Source organism: Puma concolor, chromosome D3 (assembly GCF_028749965.1).
Source record: "Puma concolor isolate L17-30 chromosome D3, mPumCon1.1.hap2, whole genome shotgun sequence".
Classification (NCBI taxonomy): domain Eukaryota; kingdom Metazoa; phylum Chordata; class Mammalia; order Carnivora; family Felidae; genus Puma; species Puma concolor.
Genome location: NC_141678.1, coordinates 28,007,109 through 28,028,767, shown reverse-complemented (window position 1 = coordinate 28,028,767; position 21,659 = coordinate 28,007,109). Strand labels below are relative to the sequence as shown.

Below are 21,659 nucleotides of genomic sequence, written 5' to 3'. Positions count from 1 at the left end.
TATTTCTGGCGGGTGGCAGCGCTGTGGTCGGTTTGGCCGGGGTGCTGGGGCCTGGCAGGGGCGGGGCGGCATTATCACTTGGCTCTCCAGCCAACGCTCAGCGCTCCAGAACAAGCCAGGTCACCATCCTCTCGCCATGGGCTCCGGTGAGTTTGGGGTCAGGCAGGCCCGGGACTGCGCTCCTTGAGCAGAGTCGGGTTGGGAGGCGCTGCAGTCATCTGGGCTGCAGTAGGGAGATTTAGGGCGGACTTCCAGTCAGCGCGCGGATGGTCGAGGTGGAGAGGCTTTCGGGTAAGGCGGGGCTCGGGTCTCCGGGGCCCGGGCCGGGCCCAGCGCCCTGGGGTGTACAGGGACCCGCTCAGGTGCCACACAGGCCACCAGGCTCACTGCGGCGCTTCCCTTGCAGGGCCGCGCCGGGCGCTGAGCCTGCTGCTCCTGCTGCTAGCGCCGCTCAGCCGCCCAGTCGCGGGCTGCCCCGCGCCGTGTGGCTGTGCGGGGACGCGCGTGGATTGCGGGCGCCGCGGGCTGACATGGGCCTCGCTGCCCGCCGCCTTCCCGCCGGACACGACTGAACTGGTGCTGACGGGCAACAATCTGACGGCGCTGCCGCCGGGGCTGCTGGACTCGCTGCCCGTGCTGCGCGCCGCGCACCTGGGCGGCAACCCCTGGCGCTGCGACTGCCGCCTGGTGCCACTGCGCGCCTGGTTGGCCGGCCGGCCCGAGCGCGCGCCCTACCGCGACCTGCGCTGCGCCGCGCCCCCGGCGCTGCGCGGCCGCCTGCTGCCGTACCTGGCGGAAGACGAGCTGCGCGCCGCCTGTGCGCCGGGCGCGCTCTGCTGGGGGGCGCTGGCAGCGCAGCTCCTGCTGCTCGGCCTCGGGCTCCTGCACGCGCTGCTGCTGCTGCTGCTGCTGTGTCGCCTGCGCCGGCTGCGCGCCCGCGCCCGCGCCGCGCACCCGTTGTCGCTGACCGCCCCGCTGGTGGCGGAGACGGCCGGAGCCAGCGAGTTCTACGAGTAGTCCTGAGAGGCGCTGAGCGACGCGGGCGTGCCAGCCCGACAGGACCCTGCTCCAAGGAGCCCTCGCCCTGACCCGGACCGGGGCTCGTCCTCCGCCTGGGCACAGTCTTCCAGACCCCACCACCCCCCTGCGGGCCCCGGGCCACACGCGCCCCTCTGCAGCGAGGCGAGCCAAAGCCCAGGACGCTTAGGCGGGTCAAGGGGGGTGAGCTGCAGCCCAGCCCCTGCGAGGTTCCCCACACCAAACTCCAGTGCAGAATAAACCCTTCTCCCAATCTGACTGGTCTCTGTGCCCCACCACCCGGAAATTCCCCTCCCAAACCACAGGACAAGCCCTAGGAGGTGATTCAAGGGGGATGCATCACATCTTCCTACACCCAACACGGGATCAGTGACTCTCCCAGACCACTCACTTTCAAAGGAGTTCAAGTGGAAGGCACAGAAGAACTCAGACAGTGACCACATTATAGGGTAGTGAAGACATTGTGGGGACAGTGAAAACAGTGTTGAGACAGTGAGGACACTGAGGGGCAGTGAGGACACGGGGACGGTGAGGATACTGGACAGTGAAGACAGTGGGGACATCGAGGGCACTGCAGGACAGTGTGGTTGAGAGAAAGAGAGAGGATGTTTGGAGCTGGGGTCTCTGGGGGTCAGTGAGGGGCCGTGAGGAGGCTCTGACGACTGTTGGGAGCGTGGATGGGCAGATTTCAGGGCAGTCAGGGATGGGTCAGGGTGGTGAGAATAATCTGATGACCCACCTGGAACTCCCTGGGCATCTGAATTAGAAGCTCAGCCTCTGGAGGACAGGCGAGGCAGGTCCCTGCAGGGTTGAGTGGGTACCAGGGAGCTGCACAGTGTCTGGAATCATGTTCTGCACTTGACCACCACTTCCCGTGGGAAGGTGCCTCTGACCGCTCAGACCAGCCTTGGTCCCTGGTCTCCCCTATCTCACCCCTGAACTCAGGCTGAGCAGCCAGGGCCTGGGACTCCTCCAGGGTGCCCCACTGTGGCACAAGCTGCCAACAAGGGACCCAGGGTGCCCAAATGAAGGGCTGACACTTTCCTCAATATTGGAGTCCCATTCCTGCCCTGGGTGGGGCCTCCACCTGGCTGGCCCTGTAAACAATGAAGGCCACTCTTCATGCACCCAAACAGGACCCTGACAAGAAGCCTCAGGCCTGGGCCTGGGGCGCCTGGCACAGGAAGGCTCTGGCCCCCATTGACCGGGTCGGGGAGGCTGCCGCTGACATGGCCTTTGTCCCAGTCTTTGTGGGACAAGATGGATGGCCCTCCGGTTGGGCTGATGCTATCTCAGGGCTGCCGGTCAGACGTGAGGCAGGAGCCACCCCCTCCTTTGTGGGCAGGTGCGGGGCATCCGGCCCATTGTGGGCTGTGGCCGACTGTCCAGCCGTCCATCCGGCCTTATCACTACATCAGGGATGGCCCCTTTTGTACAAATGAACTGCCAACCCCCCCGCCCCCCCACACACACCCTCAGGGATGGCCCAGCACACCCAGAGCCCCTGGTGGGGGTCAGAGGTAATTGTCTTTGTCACAGTAAGGTACACAGGCAGCCTAACTCAGTCCCAGCATGGTACAGGGAGGGGATGTTCCCCCTCACTTTCCAGAGGAGGAAACCAGATGCCAGAGAGGGGTCTTCCTGCTGGGCCTGAGCTTTCTCCACGCTGCACTGGAAGCAGAGCCCCTAGGACTCCTCTCTTACTCCTCACTGAGGCCTTCAGGGAACAAATGTAGGGCTCAGGAGAAAATGGCCTGGGGGTCTTAGGTGACCCCAAGCTAAGAGAAGGAAGCCTCCTGGGCTGTGAGCCCGGGCTCCAGCAGACACTATGCGGAGGGGTCAGCAGGAGCCCAGGCCCACTGCCCACAAGTTTGAGGGCTTCTGGGCTGTGTCCCTCTGAGAGGGTGGGCACAAGGAACCCTGAGAGCCCGGAGCTGCAGAAGCAGCTAGAGCTCCTCTGATGTAGGAAAGAGGCTGGTGTCACAGTCTGGTCAGACCTGAGGAAGAACTTCCTTACTCCCTGGTAAATAGGGCAGCTGAATTCCATGGTTCCTCCTAGACTCTCTCTCTCTTTTGTCAGTTCTCCATGATTTAGATTGGCTTCTGCCCAAGGTACTGACCACAGAGGGTGCTGGCCTGGCCTCCCTGGCGAATCTTTTCCGGGCTGCCTGGGAGTCCCCGGTCCCAACTTGTGACCCTGAGCTGACCCTCCATGCACTGACCCTGGGGCCTCCAAGGAGTGTGGGGGAAGTGGATGGTCCCAGCTCAGCGCCCCTGAATGGCCCTGTGCAGGGAGGGGGAATGTACACCTCTACCCCCACCTCAAGGGTCTGCCATGCCCCTCCCCTCAGCGTGGTCCTCCATCTAATGGACACCACACCTGCCCCAGGGGCCCTTCCTTCCCCACTGACAGCCTGGTCCTCTCTGCGGTTTCAGACTCCTTCTCCTTCCAGATGGGAACAAAACGGTGGCCACTCAAGGCACTACGCATCCCCCCACACCTGCAGCCCCCAAGCTGTCTGATTCAGGGTCCTTTGCCCTACAGCCCAGGGGTCCTCTGACCACATCACTGCCCACCCCCAGCCTCTCTGAACAAGCCCCGGCAGGGCCAGACGGCATTCCTGGGACAGATACAGCCGTGACCTCCCTCTGGCAATCTTCGTGTCCTTGTCTGTGAAATGGGTTGCGGCCTCGGCTGAGGACCTCCCGCCCCCAAATCGGCATCCGGTTCTCCCCTCACGCGCCGCGACCCGAATGAGCCACCAGAGGGCGCTCGTGGTCTGCGGAAAATCCCCCACGTGGGGCGAGGGCAGCCGAGGTGAGCCCTGGGCGTGCAACCAGGGTCCGCAGAGGAACAGAGGCCAGGAGAGGACGGATTTGCCCAGGCTGGTGGGGGTGGATCGCCGAGACGGCGGACGACAGGTCGCACACCCCACGGGATCAGGGAAGGGTGCATCAAGTGGCCGCTGACAGGGAGGGGTGAGCGCGCCCCCTCTACACCCTTCCCCTCCTTTACCTTCCTCTCCCTTCCCCTCCCCGGGGTCGCTGACAGCCCATCAACAGGGAAGACAAGGGACTTCTTCCGCCAGGCGGAGGGAGTGTCAGCTCAGGTGCACCAGCCGCACTCCTGCCGCCTGTTTGCTCCGTAAACATATATTGGGCCCCTGCTGTGTGCACCGAGGCGGGGCTGGAAGGAGCGGCTGCGTGGTGGCCCGTGGCGTGGAGGGCGACTAGAAGGAAGAAGCCGGTGGGGATGGTGGAATGGGAGCCCCCCAGGGGGAGTGGAACAGACGCTTCGCCACCTCCCGACCAACCTGGGGGCGAGGAGTGGGTGCGGGTCCTTCGTGGGCCCCCTCCTGCCTGGGGAGATGAAGGGGAGCCTGGGGAGGGGGGCGGCCCCTCGGTGGGCGGAGACTTGAGTGGGGCCCGCGTGGACGAGGCCCTGGGAAGGTCTGGGGGCCCCCGAAGCCCTGGCCACGTTGGGGTGGGGTGCACCCGCCGCCCAGACAGAGCAACAACATTGGGGTGGGTGGCGGGGCCCTGGGGGCCCATAGCTCACTGCACCGTCTGCGCCCACCCCCGGCGTTTCCGATGGAAGACAGGCAGCAGGCGATAAATCACCGGCTCCCACTCCCACCCACCCAGGCTGCCTCGGGGAAGGGGGGCTGCATGTGACAGAGACAGAGCCTGAGACAGAGACAGAGACAGAGACAACCACAGAGAGAGACAAAGGCAGCTATGGCTGGCCAGCTGACACTGGCCAGGTCCTTTTGCTCAGGGTGTCTGGCCTCCCACCCCAAGATGCCCCCTCTATCAGGCCCATCTGGAAACCAGCTGAGAGCCACCCCACCCCAACCGACCCCCAACAGGGAGGAGGAAGAGGGAGGGAGCAAGGCCTTAGCAGCCATAACTCTGTCCACCCTGGAGAACCATAAATCAGCAGGGGGCTCTCGGGAAGCACTCGCCCCCTAGGCTGAGGGGGGCCTTTAGGGTCATTGGTCCTGGTGACTGGGCCTGGCCTTAGCTCTTGTGTCCCGCCCTCCTTAAACAGCCCCTGGGGTATCCCCCAGGCCTACCTCTGTTTTTCCCCAGCACAGTCACATGCCCAGAGCTGTCTACACCCAGGGCTGTCTACAATGGATGCAACACTCTCCTCGTCCTCACCTTCTCTGTGCACAGACAGGAAATGTCTGCAGAAGATGACGTCCTGTCCTATCAGGAGAACCCATGGGCTGGCCCTGCAGGGTCTGGGGATCAGCAGTCCTTCCCAGAGAAGCCTTCCCATGGGGATCTTCTCTGCCCCAGAGGAAACACGGTCTTTCCCTCCTTCTGTCCTGCTTTCCTGTCACCACCACCCCGCAGCGTGGTGAAGGCCAGCTGGACAAAGGGTGCTGGGAGATCGACCAGGTGGGGACCCCTCCATTACTGTGGACATCCCCTGGGGGGGTCAGTACTCAGTGGGCAAAGCTTGAGAGAGCCCATGAAAATGTTCCCAAGACCTATGGAGTGTGCTCAGCACCCTCACTGCCCAGACCCCCAGTTCAGCCACTGGCCTCATGGATCCCTGGCCCAGGGGTCTGTCCTGCAGACAACCCCTCGGGGCTCTTGCGGCAGAAAGAAGGCCACTTATACACAGGGAAACAAATGTCCACCATGAAATCTCTCAAAGAGCGGAGGGAGCGGGGACGGGAGCGTCCTTCAGAGCTCTTGGAATTCTGTGCCTGAGAGAAACCCTGGTCCTCATCATGTGGATGATCCCCTTGACCCTCAGAACAAACCTGAGTGCCCCAGCCCCGGGACATCAAAAGCACTGACTGGTATGTCGAAGGCAGGTGGTGGGGAGGGCTCCTGGGGATGTTCAGGCTGAGGGAGCAGCACTGTGCTGCCAGGAGACGCCTGTCAGGGGAGGGTACAGAGATTGCAGGGGCCAGAGGTGCCCTGGGCTCAGCCTGTAGGAGGGAGAGGGCAGAAGGGCCCCAGATGTGTGAGGGGAGCTCCATCCAGTCATTTGTTGGTTCTGAAGCATTCTTCCCAGCAGTGTGCAGTCCCATCTGGAGGCTACTGTCTGCATGGTCTGGGGGGGCTTGGGGGTGCAGGTCCCTTGGACTGCAGCCTTCACCTATCAGAGGCTCCCACCCTCCTCACCCCTTGTCCTACTACAGGTGTCCTTGTGGGGAGGGCCTCACCTCACCCTGTTTAAGTGTGTTAGACAAATTGAGGGGCTCTCGGCCAGATAGACACTCATGTGGCAAGGGGTGGGGGACGGGAGGGCACCTTCAACAACAAGGACAGCCTCACTGGCTCTCTCCACCCACCCCAGTGCTGCTCTCCCTGCCTCTGTCCCAGTCACACAGGACCCTGGGATCATCCCCACAAGGTCACTGTGTCCCCAGTGGGGTAAAAAAAAAAAACCCTTCAGAAGTAGCAGGGGCCTGGGGCATCTGGGTGGCTCAGTTGGTTGAGCGTCTGACTCTTGCTTTTGGCTCAGGTCATGGTCTCACGGCTATGTCGGTTTGAGCCCCTTGTCAGGCTCTGCGCTGATGGGGTGGAGCTTGCTTGGATTCTCTCTGCCCTTCCCCCACTTGCACTGTCTCTGTATCTCTCAAAAGAAGTAAATAAACTTTAAAGAAAAAAAAAGAAGTGAGAGGGGCTGGAAGGGAATCCTTCAAGCTTTGCCAGAGGGAACCCCTGGGGTTTGGGGGTACAGACCTCAGGGCAAGTAGAGGGTCCCCATGCTGCTTCTCTTGCCCAGGTGTGTGCATAGGCCTGGTGTGCCCATTCCCAAGAGGGAGACTATAGCCTGGGGCCAGGGGGCTGGGGAGTGTCCGGGGCAGTGTGGGCATCGCCCAGGTGATTGTGCCCCTGGGCCTCTAAAACTCCCAGGCTTGAGCAGGGCTTTGAGGAGGCCTATGGGAGGCCTAAAGGCCAAGCTCTGCTGTGCTTCTGCATGGAAATCTATGTTAATGTGACTTGTATTTAGGAGCTCACTTTTCTCTGTGCTTTGTTTATTTAAAGATGCTCTTGAAGGATTCCAGCCAGATACCGAGGAAAGGGCTTCTGTCTGGGCAGGGCTGCGGGGGGGGGGGGGGGGGGGGGGGCGGGGGACGGGCGCCCCTGACAGCCGCCTGTCCCAACACGCCTGCGCCCCTGTGTGCCCACTGAAGGTGCTCACCGTGTTCAAGTTGCCTCATCTCCTGCAAGAGTGCGCCTTGGGGGGCCACACCCGGGAGGACACCAGTGACACAGACCAGAGCAGAGCCAGAGCCCATAGACAACGCCATCCTGAGATGTTCATGCAGGGGGGGAGTGGGGGAAGACCATTGGCTCTCTTTATAGGAAAAATGGGGACAGACTTGTTTGTGGGAGCCCTGGGTCTCTCCTGGCACAGAATGCCTCACCTGGGTACCCCTTGCTCCGGGGGTCCCTAGTGAGGGTCCTTATTTTATGAGTCTCTCTGCTGCAGATCCTTCATCTAGAGCCCCTGCTCTATAGGTCTCTTCTCTTTGGAGCCCTGGTATGGAATTTCTAGTGTAGGCGTCTCTGGTATGGGGGTCTCTCCTCTGGGGATCTCTGGTCTGAGGTCACCGTTTGGCAGGTCCCTGGTGTGGAGGTCTCTGGTCTCAGAGGTCCCGGATCGGTTCTCCAGGTGTCTGCTCTGCATCTGGAGGTCCCCAGTGTGGAGGGCAGTGATGTTGTCTGTCCTTATTTGGGGTACCATGGTTTTGCCATGGTGGTCTCCAGGATACCAGTCAGCCCCTTTGCCCCGGGCTGGGGATCCACCGCCACAGAAATCCTCCCGGGGGGCCACACTCCTGACTCTCTTGTGGCAAGGCCAGCACCCAGGGCTGCCTGGAGCCCCCCTCCCCGCTGAGCCCAGAGAGAGCCCTTTGCAAAGACATGGCTGCCTCATCGAGGATAGGTTCCTGTCTCCTCCTTTGTCCCCACAAGCAAAGGCTTGCATGGGTCAATTCATACTAAAGGTCCAAGTGCCAGTTTTCACTGACCAGTTCAACCATTTTGCAAAGCTTCAGGCCCCCTCAGATGGGGTTTCCACCAAGCCTGTCGGAGCTGAGAAAGATTCAGAAGTCCTGCCTATCACTTCAAGTGTTCCCTCCCTGCTGCATTCCTTTATCCCCAATTCCAAATTCCCCCAAAGCTCTGAAACTTAAAGTGTTCGAAACTCTGTAACAAAGGCAGCCCTGGGCTGATGTGTAACCATGTGTTATGGCCTTTATTAATTCCAGTTCATGTGAATAGTCGCACTTCACTACCAACACCTTTTTTAAATGTTTGTTTGTTTGTTTGTTTATGTATTTATTTTAAGAGAGAGAGATTGTGAGCGGGAGACGGGCAGAGAGAGAGGGGGAGAGTGAGAATCCCAAGCAGGCTCCATGCTGTCAGCACAGAGCCCAAACCCGTGAGATCACAACCTGAGCCAAAATCAAGAGTCGGATGCTTAACCGACTGGGCCACCTGGACACCCCTCATTTCACTACAAACATCTTTAAAAGTTTTTTTTTTTTAATGTTTATTTATTTTCGAGAGAGACAGAGACAGAATACAAGTGGGGGAGGGGTAGAGAGTGAGGGAGACACAGAATCCAAAGCAGGCTCCAGGCTCTGAGCTGTTAGCACAGAGCCCGGCACGGGGTTCAAACTCACAGACCAAGAGATCATGACCTGAGCTGAAGTCAGACGCTTAACCTACTGAGCTACCCTGGTACCCCTCCACTACAAACATCTTAATGTGTTTGGTTACCAGCAGCTGCAGCCGGCTCCACTGAGGTATCATGTACTGTATGAGATATATGACAAATTCTGAATTCCAAACACATCTGGCCCTGAGGCTTTGGATGAGGGGTCTGAGCGGTGGAGTGTCCCCACACTGGTCACAGCTCTGGACTACATGGAGGTCCCAGTGGGGGCGGGCGGGGGGGGGGAAATGGGCGTTTGCCACAGAACTTTGCAGAGCAATGCTGCTGCTTACATGGCTTTTTCATTTTCTGAGCAGACAACTCTGTGCTAGGTGCTGGTGATTCAGAGATGGAGGAGGACCAAGGGGCACACAAGGGGCTAGGGAGAAAGGAGCGCTTCCTGAGTGTGGAAGGTACAGCAGGCCATTTCCTCCTAAGGGGGCTGTCATTGGGGGAGCTGGTGACCACAGGTCTGCCTGTCCTTTCTGTGGGACCGAAGACTCCAGATATGACATCTGAGAGCACTCCAGGGAAGCCAAAGGTACTTGGGAGTGTGATAGTGACGGAAGACAGGAGGCACTCATGCTTGAGAATCTTGCCAATCACTGAAGGTCTGGGGGCCTCAGTTTCCCCATCTGTAAATGGGGTGCAGGCCCTGGCCCTGCCTTCAGTGCCACTGACTGGCCTCTAGCACAGGAGGCCGAGATCTCCCTGCCCCCCTTCTCAGGGTGGTAGCAGTTCTGGCTGCCATCTGCAGAGCAGAGGGTGTACAGCTGGGGTGGGGAGTGGGCGAGCAGGCAGGCTTGAGGTCGGTCCGTCCTGTCCCAGATGTCAGCTCGGTTACTCTTTAGAAATAATCCCAGAAAAGAAGCCAGAAAAAGAGAAGAGGGACAACTGCCCAGGGGCTTGGACTTTGCAGCTTGCCTAGGTGTCTCCTCCCAGAGCAGATGTGCACAGCACTGAACAGGCTGCAGGAAGGAAGCTGGGGCACCGGCCCTGCGCCGGGCATCCGGCCTTCCTTGGGGTGACCATCACCTCTCCTGCTGTGGCCAGGAGCAGGACTCCACAGGCCAGCACCTCCATCGTCCATGGTGAGGTGAGGAGCGGCTGGCAGGAGGCCGCCAGTCCCTGGGGGGCAAGGTCTTACGGAAGAGCCACACGTTGGGAAGGTCAGAGGCTGAGGCACCGACTGGGGTCCCTCGAGAGCGAGGCAGGCAGAGTCCAGGCCTGGGCATGGGAGACGCGAGGTGTGGCGGGAGTCTGGCAGCCGCCTTGCCGTGGGCTGGGGCATCGTGGGCGTCGCCGGGTTCCCGGGGCGCTGGCCTGCGGCTGTGAGCGAGGGCGTCGCCCGGAGGCGGCGGGCGCGGGGCCGTTGGGGGGCGCCTGGGTCCCCGCCCCCGCCGGCCGCGCCGGGTCGTGCGTGGGCGCGGCGGGCGCCGATTGGCTGGCGGGCGCGCGGGCGGGGCGGGCGGCGGCGGCGCGGAGGGGCCGGTCACCCCGCAGCCTGGCCTCGGCCTCCGCCGCTCGTCGCCGCGCCCCGCCCGCGCGCCCGCCGCCGCCCGTCCCCCCCGCCGGCGGCCACCATGAGCACAGGCCTGCGGTACAAGAGCAAGCTGGCGACCCCAGGTGAGCCCGGCGCCTGCCCGCGCGCCCGCGCGCGCCTTTGTCCCCGCCGCCCGCCCGCCTCTCACCGTGTCTTTTCGTCTCTCCCCCGCCCGCCGGCCCGGACCCGGACCCCGACCCGACCCCGACCCCGCAGAGGACAAGCAGGTACGTGCGCGCCGCCGCTCCCCCCGCGGCCGGCTGTCACCCATTGTGCCACCAACGCCGCCGGCGCCCAGGCGCGACCCCGCCCCCGTCATCCCGCCCTGTCGCGATAACCGATTGTCAGCTGGGGCAGTGCCGCCGCGCCAGGGGCTACAGAGGGGAGGAGTGGGCACTGGGCCCCTGGGGGCCTGACCCCTGACCCTTACAGCAGGGGTGCCCCTCCCAGGATGGGGGGATGGGCCAGGTGTCTCCCAGTGGTCCAGTGCCAGTGTATCCTCCCTGAACTGGCCTTAGGCCTCGTGCTGGGGGTCCTGAGTGAGGCCACCATCACCGCAGGCCACAGGCTAGGGGAGGGGTCTGTATCCACCAGCCAGCACCTAGACCCTAAGCAGCCCCACCCCACTCTTGTGCATCTTATGTCTCTTCTCCCCACACACCAATTTGAGTGGGCTGATCTGTGGCCAGACCTCTTCCCCAGACTGGGAGCCTCTAAGGCCTGGTCTGAGTCATCCCTGTGCCCAGAATGGGTCTTCCAACCTAGTGGGTACAAATAGGCTTGTGGCCTCCCACAGGAGCTGGCCTGGCCCCCACTCAGGGAATGCAGGACATGACAGGAGGCTGACCTGGGCACCCACTGTGAAACCCAGCTGAGGCTGGGGTTAAACAGAGCTGGGAGATCCTGAGAGTGGGGTGGGGGTGGGTAACCAGATGGGCAGGGGGCTCTGGGGCCCTGCTGGAGGCCTTTCTGGCTTGAGCTCAGTCATGTTGGGGGATTTTCTTGGCCTAACTCTGGCACCAAGGTGGCCCTGGCGATCCTCGTCAGAGATAGGAATTCACACAGTGGGCAGATGCTGGGTAGAACCCCGAAGTCCTGGCCCAGGGTGCGGCCCAGCAGGTGGGGTGGGGGCTGGGAGTCACTGGCTGCCAGGTGCCAGTCTCCTGGCAGGGACACGCCCCACCCTGGGACAGGTGAGGCTCTTGGGGAGGGGCCCCTCAACCTTAACCTGCTGGCAAGGGCCTCTCCAGGGAGCCCGGGCCAGGAGCTGTCTTCCTATCAAGGCAGGTCAGACAATGCCTGAGACGCAGGGACACATGCTGCCAGGCTATTGTTTGAAGGAGAGAGAGAGAAGGCCCGGGAGACCAGCCCCCACAGCTTCTCCTGGGCCTTGGAGTTACTGGGCCAGGCAGCTGCTGCCTAGCACCAACAGGGACTCCCTCCTGCTGAGGTGTGAGCCCTGTCAGGCCTGTGTCTGCCCATCCTTCAAGGTCAGTTAGGAGCCAGCCTCACCTGTCCCCTACCCCTCAGACCAGAGGGAGAGGGCACCATGCAGGTGGAGGGGGAGCCCCAGGAACAAAGCCAAGGAGCCAGGTCTTTGGGACAGGCTCCCCGAGGATCTGGGGGGGGGGGGAGCTGGAAGAATATGGTAGTTTCACCGATAATATTGTTTGGTGTCGGTGAGCTATCCACACTATGAAAGAGGGTGGGGGGTGCTCTGGTGGCCCTCCGTGCCCCCATCCTCTGGCCCCACCTTGTCTCAGGCAGTGATGGGGGCTCTACTGGCTCTGGTGGCTGCTTCCAGAGCTGACTCCAGTGATTCTAAGAATGGAAATGCCTCGAGAGTCTCAGGCACCGGGAGGAGGTGGGCGCAGCTGTGTCTACAGCTCAGGAAGCCCTGAGAAATATTTGTTGTACTTCATGGGCCAGAGAGAGGGGGTGGCAGGGCCCCTTCCCTGGAGCTCCCCCAGGGAATCCACAGGCCCTGTCTGGGTGAGTTTGGGTGCAGGGGCAGGAGCTGGGAGTGAGACCCTTTCCCTCCTGACATGTCACCCTCCTGACTCTTGCCCTTCTGACCTGGGCCTCCCCAGAGGCTGTGCCTTATCAGTGGAGAAACTGAGGCAGTCTGAGAGTGACAAGCTCCATTAGACACCCAGCTGTGAAGTGCTAAGGCGTAGACCCAGGTGTGTCTGTCTTGGAGATGCCCTGAGCCTGAGATGCCAGCCTGTCGGGCTGGGGGGCTAGGCTGAGGGGCTGTGTCTCTAGTGGACCTACAGGTGGAGATTGGGTGGGACTTGGCCCAGACACTTCCTACAGGTCCACATGGCAGAGGGCTGGGGCCAGTGTGGAGGCTTTCTCGGGGCAAGGACTGCGGGCCCAGCTGGGAGAGCTGAGGGAGGTGCCCTGTGGCTTCCCCCTGCTCTCCTCTGGATGAAAGACTCTCCTGTTCCCAGCTGTGGGCCCATCCCTCCTCCCCAGGTGCCAGGGGCCTCCAGGCCCCACAGCAGCATCATGAGCCTGGACAAATGGACAGAGGCCCCTCAACCAGGGGAGCCAAGAAGGGAGAACCAGGGTGGGGAAGAGCTGGGGGGCCGCCTATCCCCACTGATACACAGTCCAAGAAGTATGTCTGTTCTTGTTGCAGCTCCTTTCCAAGCCTCCCTCCTGCCTGGCTGGCTGGTTCCGATTCTGGTAGGGTCCTGGAGAGAGGGGTGAGGAACGGTTTGGTGCCCAGGAGAGGCCTGTGGCCCCTGGGGTGGTCACAGAGGGTGAGAGCTATACCGGCTTGAGCTTTCCAGCCCTCGTGGGTCCGTCTTGTGGATCAGAGCAGGCGAGGAGGCTGACAGGGAGACAAATGATGGGGAGGGGGTAAGTTCACTCTACACACCATCCCCCCACTTTGGCTGGCAGAAGTGGTCTGGGGGCAGCTGTGGCCAGTGCTGGCTGGCTGCAGCTTCCAAGTTTCCCGGAGGTAGGGTGGGTAGGCCTCTGGTGCTCTAACTGAGCACTTGAGCCCCTTCAAGCCCGGGCGAAGGGGAGGTGGGTCCAGGCTGGGGAGGTGGGCTCTGCCCCCTCCCAGTTCCCACGTGTCTGGAAGGGCCACACCAGTCCAGAACACTCCTGCTCCCATCACACGCACATAACATACGAGGGGGGAGGGAGCGTACAAGGAGGGGTGTGGCCGTGGATAGTTAGGACTCCGCGACACCGCCGGGAGGTTTCCGGGCCAATTCTACGAGGAGAGAAGGAGTGAGAGGGGCCGCTTCCCGCGTGGGTGCGCATAGGTCCCGGGAGCGTTCTCCTGGCGCCCTCTGGCGGGTGAAAGCCGCGCTGCACCTGGAGGGGGTGAGACGCGGGGCGGCCACAAACCCCGCCCCCTAGGGCCCTTAGGTGGGCCCTGGCTTCCCCACCCTCCCACCCGGGTGGTCGAGACGCCCGGACAGAGGCCACCCGTCCGGCAGCGGGACTCCGCCTCCGTGCCTATGCGCGCCTATGCTGGGCCCTGCCCTCCGAAGCAGCCTTCCGGTGGCTCCGCCCGCGGCCCAATTTCCAAGCGACTGTTTCCCGGCGACCGTGCGGGTGGGGCGGTCTTTTTCCCCGCCCGCCCCGCCTGCCAGCGCCCGCGAGGCCCCGCCTCTGGTTCGGTGCGGGAGCCGGGCCTGCCTGTGGCTGAGACCGCGCGCGCGGCTCGGGGCGGGTGCGCATTGGCAGAGGCATGGCCCGCGTGGCCTCTGGGGTCAGCCACACCGCGGGTGGGCAACGTCCCTTCTCTGGGCCTCAATTCCCGCGTCTGTAAAACGGGGGCGAGAACAGAGCTTCAGGGCAGTACCGCCTGTAAGTCCCTCCTGAAAGCCCTGCCCCTGTGGGTCTGACCCGGTCTGGGGTCCAAACGCAGCAATGGACTCGCTGGCAGCGCCCCAGGACCGCCTGGTGGAGCAGCTGCTGTCACCGCGGACCCAGGCCCAGAGGCGGCTCAAGGTGTGTGTGGAAAGGGGAGTGGAATGTGGGTCAGCGTGTGTGTGCCTGCCGGGTCCCGGTCCCAAGGGCTCTGGGACGTGACAGGGACCGGCAGGGCCAGGGTCCCCCTGACTGGGCGCTGGGACCCCGAGGGTGGGGGAGGCTCGGTGCCGCTGTCTATAAATAGCCTTTGCTCCGCCTTGGTAGCAGCAGCAAGCCACCCCCGCGGCTGGATGGTGGCCAGATGGGGCCTCCCACCCCCTGGTACACTCAGGAGGGGTGAGTATTGAGGCCAGGGGGCTTCTCCTGCCTATGGAGGGCCTTGGATGTGTGTGAGGGGTCGGGGTCCTGGTGCCCTCTGCCCACCGCCCAAGGGAGGACCCAGCCTAGGCCTGCTGCAGCCAGGCATCCTAAACTCTACACACACAGACACATTCTCAGGTCCCTGCAAAGCCACTCACTGAGGCGGGGGCAAGGATGCCTGTCACCCCATTACCTGCCTTCCCAGCTCCAGGCCTTTGCTCACAGGCCCTCACCCCATTTCTGCCATTGAAACTCCCCACACAGAGGACTCTGCCCTCTGCTGCCTCCATGTCTGAGCTGGGTAGGGAACAGGGCATCGGATTGGCCCAGGTTTCCAAGCCTGCTCCTGACTTGCCCTGCCCCTACCCCCCAGGATATCGACAAGCAGTACGTGGGCTTCGCCACACTGCCCAATCAAGTGCACCGGAAGTCTGTGAAGAAGGGCTTCGATTTCACTCTTATGGTGGCGGGTGAGTGGGCTGGACTCCCAGGTGGGGTGGCTTGGGCCATAGCCAGCTAGGCTTTGTCAGAGGGGTCCCAGACTTAACCTGACTCTTTCACTGTACCTGCTGGCAGGTGAGTCCGGCCTGGGGAAGTCCACGCTGGTCCACAGCCTCTTCCTGACTGACTTGTACAAGGACCGGAAGCTGCTCAGTGCCGAGGGTGAGTCGGCCCTATGCAGCCCTGGCATTGGTTCCCCATCCTCTGCTGTGTGACCCTTCAAAGGGGTCCCTTCTGGGTCCAGACCCTGCTCCTCTCTCCCCACAGCGTGGGTCTCTCCTGTTCAGGGTCCAGGAGGAGTGGCCCAGACCACAGTCAGGCCATGAGGCCAGGGCTAAATTCTAGAATGGATGAGAACAAGGGTCCTGGCTGCCCAGTGGGGGTGGGGTCTGAGAGTTGGAGAGACCCCTCCAAACGATGCCCCGACACCCACAGAGCGCATCAGCCAGACTGTAGAGATCCTGAAGCACACGGTGGACATTGAGGAGAAGGGGGTCAAGCTGAAGCTCACCATTGTAGACACACCAGGCTTCGGGGATGCTGTCAACAACTCTGAGTGGTGAGGAAAGCCTGGCTGGGGAACAGTCTGTGCCTAAGCTGATCCAGTGTCCCCTCTGGCCTCACCGACCCTCCTGCCTACCTGCAGCTGGAAGCCCATCACCGACTACGTGGACCAGCAGTTTGAGCAGTATTTTCGTGACGAGAGTGGCCTCAACCGCAAGAACATCCAAGACAACCGTGTGCACTGCTGCCTCTACTTCATCTCCCCTTTTGGACACGGGTGCGTGAATGTCCTGGGAACAGGCTCAGGGTGGGGGGTGGTTCCCGCCTCCATGGTTCCCCATTGGCTGCACCTGTCACTGCTTATCTTCTGCCTGTGCCCTCACAACCATGCCCTCCCTGAGCCCATCCCACCCTCTCTCTGTGCCCCCACCACCCCCACCATGCCCCTCTCCACCCCTGGATGTTCTCTGCAGGTTGCGGCCAGTGGATGTGGGTTTCATGAAGGCTCTGCATGAGAAGGTGAACATTGTGCCCCTCATCGCCAAAGCTGACTGTCTCGTCCCCAGCGAGATCCGGAAGCTGAAGGAGCGGGTGAGCCTGGCAACTGGGCCTGGGCTAAGTCTCCAGGACCCAGAACACCAAGTGTGCTGATCCTGGGTGCCAGTGCACCTGGCCCCGGGTCCCTGGCCAGGCTCAAATCTGACAGCCCTTGCCCTGCCACAGATCCGGGAGGAGATTGACAAGTTTGGGATCCACGTGTACCAGTTCCCTGAATGTGACTCTGACGAGGATGAGGACTTCAAGCAGCAGGATCGGGAACTGAAGGTGAGCGGCCTGGGGTGGCAGAGGAGGGAACTGGAGGTCAGTTTACATGGCACCAAGCATCCAGGTCCAACCCGGTGGGGGAAAGAGTCTTTGGGCAGCAGAGCTCCTCCACCTGGGGTGGGGTGGGGGGGTTGGGGTGGGGTACAGTCACTCATGTCCCTACTGGCTTGTGCAGTTTGGGCCCCGTGTGGCTAGTGTGTCATGGAGCACTTGCCAGGACCCAAAGGCACAGTCCTGGCCAGGCCTCCACCCTGACCCTGCTCCTCAGTCTTCTTCCAATGGGTCACGAGCAGAAGGGTCTGGCCTGATGGCCACAAGCCTGTGTGTGCCCTGGCTCCCAGAATTCTGAGCTCCAGAGGGTGGTTGTGGCTTTGGGTGCCCCGGGATCTAGAGTGGCAATAACCAAGCCTAAGGCACGGGATAGGCAGCCACTGGGCCAAGAGCAGGGTGGAGCCCTTGGCCCCAGCCCAAGTCAGCATCAGTAACAGGAGGCAGGGGCTCAGCTCTGGGGAGGGAGGGATGGCGATGGTAGCTGAATGGAGCACTTCCTGATGGGGATGGTGTCAGAAGGGGAGGATATGCCTGGCTGGGCACATACCCTGTGCCACGGGTATAAGCCATGCCAGCTCTGGCTTCAGAGAAGCCACAAGGGTTGGGCAACTCCAGGATCTCTTTGGGGAGGGGCTGTTGATAGTGATACCGTAGGAGCGACCAGGTGCCGAGTGCCCATGTCCCTCTTCAGCCACTAACCCCATACTCACACTAACTGGGCGCGAGCCCTTGTACCTGCCCTTCCCAGGAGAGTGCGCCCTTCGCGGTTATCGGCAGCAACACAGTGGTGGAAGCCAAGGGGCAGCGGGTCCGGGGGCGACTGTACCCCTGGGGGATCGTGGAGGGTGAGTTCAGGCATGGGGTGCGACAGAGGGAGTGGGGTGGCTCCCCCGGGCCTGCACCCACCCAACACCCGCTCTTGCCCCACAGTGGAGAACCAGGCACACTGCGACTTTGTGAAGCTTCGCAACATGCTGATCCGCACACACATGCATGATCTCAAGGACGTGACATGCGACGTGCACTATGAGAACTATCGCGCGCACTGCATCCAGCAGATGACCAGGTGCGCAGCTCTGACCCGGACCTGGATCGTGCACCTCATGTTCCCAGCCAAGGCTCCCTAACAGAGGGCTGATCCTTGCTGCCTTCCCAGATCTGAACTTTGCCCCGACTCCCAAGTAGGCCCCCCCCCCCCGCACCTTGTCTTCCCAGAGCCGACCCAACGGTGTGGGAGCTCAGGAAGGCAGAGCCTCAGTAGTGTTGGGAGTCAGACAAACTGTGCTTCTTGTCCACCCCACAGCAAACTGACCCAGGACAGCCGCATGGAGAGCCCCATCCCCATCTTACCACTGCCTACCCCGGATGCTGAGACAGAAAAGCTCATCAGGATGAAGGATGAGGAGGTTAGTGGGGCCACAGGGGAGGAGAAGGGGTGGGGGTGGGGGTCCAGCCCCTCCTATCACGTTTGTCACTCTACCTTCTGCTATTCCCGTCTCACCTCCAGCTAAGGCGCATGCAGGAGATGCTGCAGAAGATGAAGCAGCAGATGCAGGACCAGTGACCCCAACCCAGCCCCACATTGCCATGGATATACTGCCAGTTTCCAGGCTGGCCCTTCCCGTCCCTGGACCCCAACTGGCCTGGACTCCACCCTGGAATAAATCTGGATCTCCAACAGACCTGGGCACAACCCCAGTCCCGGAATGGTCCAGACCAGGACTGTTCCCGACTATTCCCAACCTGACCCAGAGATGCAGGCTCATAGCCCCCAAACAACCCTAATTTATTCTCAGCACCAGTCGCTCCCCTTAGTTGTATCTGCTTCCAAGGGGCCTGGACAGCAGCCCCCACAGCTGGCCCTCTTTGGCCTCGGGGGAACAGGAGCTAATTTGGGCCGTGACTTTTGAGATCTACCCCTGCCCCAGAAGGTCATGAACTCCGACTCCAGGCCCTACTCAGGTAGGGGGGTAAAACAAGGCAGAATAGGGGAGCAGATCCTCGGCATCCCAGGTCTATTTCTCCATCCCAGTGCCACAGAGTGGACGTGGGAACCCTCATGTGCCCCCTCCCTCGGGCCACCCAGCTTACGCTGAGGCCTCACTTTGTGCCGAGGTGGGCCAGTCCTTCCCTACCTCCTCACCCCTCACTGGGTAGCTCAGTGGCAGGTTGGGCAACAGAAGCGCTTAGGATCCCTCCAGACCGAAGGAGAGCAGCTGGCTGCAGGCAAGGATCTCCCGGGGCTGGTGGGGCAGGGTGGCCTGCAATTGCCCAAACTCCTCATCTAGGGCTGTGGCCTGGCCTGAGGGCTCCAGGAACAGTGGGTGCTGGGCAACCTGGGAACCCCCCACCCCTAGACTGCCATTCCCTGCCTGTGGCTGGAGGTCCTTTCTCCCCAGCAGCACTGTTGCCCTGGGTTGCCTAGTCCATCCCTCCCCCACCCCCAGCATGATACCTTCCCCCCCAATCCCAGTCTCCAGTTTTGTTCAGTTGTGAATGCTGCATCCTGTCCTGGTGACAGGAGAACAATGTTGGTGAAGTCACAGCGGTGTCTGAGTGATCCGTGCTCCCCTGGGTTGGTGGGGGGGCGGAAGCCCTGGTAGTCTGCGAGCCCCGTGATAGCGCTCTATCTGGGGCCGCAGCGTCTGTCTACTGGGCCTCCGGGTTATTTCTGGCGGGTGGCAGCGCTGTGGTCGGTTTGGCCGGGGTGCTGGGGCCTGGCAGGGGCGGGGCGGCATTATCACTTGGCTCTCCAGCCAACGCTCAGCGCTCCAGAACAAGCCAGGTCACCATCCTCTCGCCATGGGCTCCGGTGAGTTTGGGGTCAGGCAGGCCCGGGACTGCGCTCCTTGAGCAGAGTCGGGTTGGGAGGCGCTGCAGTCATCTGGGCTGCAGTAGGGAGATTTAGGGCGGACTTCCAGTCAGCGCGCGGATGGTCGAGGTGGAGAGGCTTTCGGGTAAGGCGGGGCTCGGGTCTCCGGGGCCCGGGCCGGGCCCAGCGCCCTGGGGTGTACAGGGACCCGCTCAGGTGCCACACAGGCCACCAGGCTCACTGCGGCGCTTCCCTTGCAGGGCCGCGCCGGGCGCTGAGCCTGCTGCTCCTGCTGCTAGCGCCGCTCAGCCGCCCAGTCGCGGGCTGCCCCGCGCCGTGTGGCTGTGCGGGGACGCGCGTGGATTGCGGGCGCCGCGGGCTGACATGGGCCTCGCTGCCCGCCGCCTTCCCGCCGGACACGACTGAACTGGTGCTGACGGGCAACAATCTGACGGCGCTGCCGCCGGGGCTGCTGGACTCGCTGCCCGTGCTGCGCGCCGCGCACCTGGGCGGCAACCCCTGGCGCTGCGACTGCCGCCTGGTGCCACTGCGCGCCTGGTTGGCCGGCCGGCCCGAGCGCGCGCCCTACCGCGACCTGCGCTGCGCCGCGCCCCCGGCGCTGCGCGGCCGCCTGCTGCCGTACCTGGCGGAAGACGAGCTGCGCGCCGCCTGTGCGCCGGGCGCGCTCTGCTGGGGGGCGCTGGCAGCGCAGCTCCTGCTGCTCGGCCTCGGGCTCCTGCACGCGCTGCTGCTGCTGCTGCTGCTGTGTCGCCTGCGCCGGCTGCGCGCCCGCGCCCGCGCCGCGCACCCGTTGTCGCTGACCGCCCCGCTGGTGGCGGAGACGGCCGGAGCCAGCGAGTTCTACGAGTAGTCCTGAGAGGCGCTGAGCGACGCGGGCGTGCCAGCCCGACAGGACCCTGCTCCAAGGAGCCCTCGCCCTGACCCGGACCGGGGCTCGTCCTCCGCCTGGGCACAGTCTTCCAGACCCCACCACCCCCCTGCGGGCCCCGGGCCACACGCGCCCCTCTGCAGCGAGGCGAGCCAAAGCCCAGGACGCTTAGGCGGGTCAAGGGGGGTGAGCTGCAGCCCAGCCCCTGCGAGGTTCCCCACACCAAACTCCAGTGCAGAATAAACCCTTCTCCCAATCTGACTGGTCTCTGTGCCCCACCACCCGGAAATTCCCCTCCCAAACCACAGGACAAGCCCTAGGAGGTGATTCAAGGGGGATGCATCACATCTTCCTACACCCAACACGGGATCAGTGACTCTCCCAGACCACTCACTTTCAAAGGAGTTCAAGTGGAAGGCACAGAAGAACTCAGACAGTGACCACATTATAGGGTAGTGAAGACATTGTGGGGACAGTGAAAACAGTGTTGAGACAGTGAGGACACTGAGGGGCAGTGAGGACACGGGGACGGTGAGGATACTGGACAGTGAAGACAGTGGGGACATCGAGGGCACTGCAGGACAGTGTGGTTGAGAGAAAGAGAGAGGATGTTTGGAGCTGGGGTCTCTGGGGGTCAGTGAGGGGCCGTGAGGAGGCTCTGACGACTGTTGGGAGCGTGGATGGGCAGATTTCAGGGCAGTCAGGGATGGGTCAGGGTGGTGAGAATAATCTGATGACCCACCTGGAACTCCCTGGGCATCTGAATTAGAAGCTCAGCCTCTGGAGGACAGGCGAGGCAGGTCCCTGCAGGGTTGAGTGGGTACCAGGGAGCTGCACAGTGTCTGGAATCATGTTCTGCACTTGACCACCACTTCCCGTGGGAAGGTGCCTCTGACCGCTCGGACCAGCCTTGGTCCCTGGTCTCCCCTATCTCACCCCTGAACTCAGGCTGAGCAGCCAGGGCCTGGGACTCCTCCAGGGTGCCCCACTGTGGCACAAGCTGCCAACAAGGGACCCAGGGTGCCCAAATGAAGGGCTGACACTTTCCTCAATATTGGAGTCCCATTCCTGCCCTGGGTGGGGCCTCCACCTGGCTGGCCCTGTAAACAATGAAGGCCACTCTTCATGCACCCAAACAGGACCCTGACAAGAAGCCTCAGGCCTGGGCCTGGGGCGCCTGGCACAGGAAGGCTCTGGCCCCCATTGACCGGGTCGGGGAGGCTGCCGCTGACATGGCCTTTGTCCCAGTCTTTGTGGGACAAGATGGATGGCCCTCCGGTTGGGCTGATGCTATCTCAGGGCTGCCGGTCAGACGTGAGGCAGGAGCCACCCCCTCCTTTGTGGGCAGGTGCGGGGCATCCGGCCCATTGTGGGCTGTGGCCGACTGTCCAGCCGTCCATCCGGCCTTATCACTACATCAGGGATGGCCCCTTTTGTACAAATGAACTGCCAACCCCCCCGCCCCCCCCCCCCACACCCTCAGGGATGGCCCAGCACACCCAGAGCCCCTGGTGGGGGTCAGAGGTAATAGTCTTTGTCACAG

The 21,659-nt window shown here is 62.5% G+C and overlaps 3 protein-coding genes across 6 annotated transcripts; all 3 read left to right on the top strand.

The window, feature by feature from the left end:
- Positions 1 to 13: 13 nt before the first annotated feature.
- On the top strand, positions 14 to 1,291 carry LOC112870303 (platelet glycoprotein Ib beta chain). Of its 2 annotated transcripts, none has more exons than XM_025933448.2 (2): positions 14 to 146; positions 407 to 1,291. In XM_025933448.2, exons 1-2 carry the CDS (start codon positions 137 to 139, stop codon positions 1,015 to 1,017), a joined length of 621 nt encoding a protein of 206 aa, XP_025789233.2. In that variant the 5' UTR covers positions 14 to 136; the 3' UTR covers positions 1,018 to 1,291. The 2 variants fall into 2 exon arrangements, with proteins under 2 accessions (XP_025789233.2, XP_086538385.1); XM_086682259.1 differs by having other exon boundaries at positions 19 to 291.
- Positions 1,292 to 10,260: 8,969 nt separating this feature from the next.
- LOC147575441 (septin-5) lies at positions 10,261 to 18,960 on the top strand. Of its 2 annotated transcripts, XM_086682253.1 has the most exons (12): positions 10,261 to 10,357; positions 10,491 to 10,501; positions 14,908 to 15,004; positions 15,111 to 15,197; positions 15,471 to 15,594; positions 15,682 to 15,816; positions 16,013 to 16,130; positions 16,263 to 16,364; positions 17,164 to 17,260; positions 17,346 to 17,481; positions 17,719 to 17,821; positions 17,923 to 18,960. In XM_086682253.1, exons 1-12 carry the CDS (start codon positions 10,315 to 10,317, stop codon positions 17,977 to 17,979), a joined length of 1,110 nt encoding a protein of 369 aa, XP_086538379.1. In that variant the 5' UTR covers positions 10,261 to 10,314; the 3' UTR covers positions 17,980 to 18,960. The 2 variants fall into 2 exon arrangements, with proteins under 2 accessions (XP_086538379.1, XP_086538378.1); XM_086682252.1 differs by lacking the exons at positions 10,261 to 10,357; positions 10,491 to 10,501 and adding an exon at positions 13,922 to 14,252.
- A 113-nt stretch (positions 18,961 to 19,073) lies between these two features.
- Positions 19,074 to 20,372, top strand: LOC147575440 (platelet glycoprotein Ib beta chain). 2 transcript variants are annotated; one of them, XM_086682255.1, is made up of 2 exons: positions 19,074 to 19,227; positions 19,488 to 20,372. In XM_086682255.1, the coding sequence occupies exons 1-2, from the start codon at positions 19,218 to 19,220 to the stop codon at positions 20,096 to 20,098; spliced, it is 621 nt and encodes a 206-aa protein (XP_086538381.1). In that variant the 5' UTR covers positions 19,074 to 19,217; the 3' UTR covers positions 20,099 to 20,372. The 2 variants fall into 2 exon arrangements, with proteins under 2 accessions (XP_086538381.1, XP_086538380.1); XM_086682254.1 differs by having other exon boundaries at positions 19,074 to 19,372.
- The last annotated feature ends 1,287 nt before the right edge of the window (positions 20,373 to 21,659 follow it).

Coding starts and splice junctions, on each gene's coding strand:
- LOC147575440 (XM_086682254.1), top strand. CDS start 19,348: ATGGTCGAGGTGGAGAGGCTTTCGG. Junction 19,373..19,487: donor CGAGGTGGAGAGGCTTTCGG/GTAAGGCGGGGC, acceptor CTTCCCTTGCAG/GGCCGCGCCGGGCGCTGAGC.
- LOC147575441 (XM_086682252.1), top strand. CDS start 14,172: ATGGACTCGCTGGCAGCGCCCCAGGACCGCCTGGTGGAGCAGCTGCTG. Junction 15,005..15,110: donor TTTCACTCTTATGGTGGCGG/GTGAGTGGGCTG, acceptor ACCTGCTGGCAG/GTGAGTCCGGCCTGGGGAAG. Junction 17,822..17,922: donor TCAGGATGAAGGATGAGGAG/GTTAGTGGGGCC, acceptor TCTCACCTCCAG/CTAAGGCGCATGCAGGAGAT.
- LOC112870303 (XM_086682259.1), top strand. CDS start 267: ATGGTCGAGGTGGAGAGGCTTTCGG. Junction 292..406: donor CGAGGTGGAGAGGCTTTCGG/GTAAGGCGGGGC, acceptor CTTCCCTTGCAG/GGCCGCGCCGGGCGCTGAGC.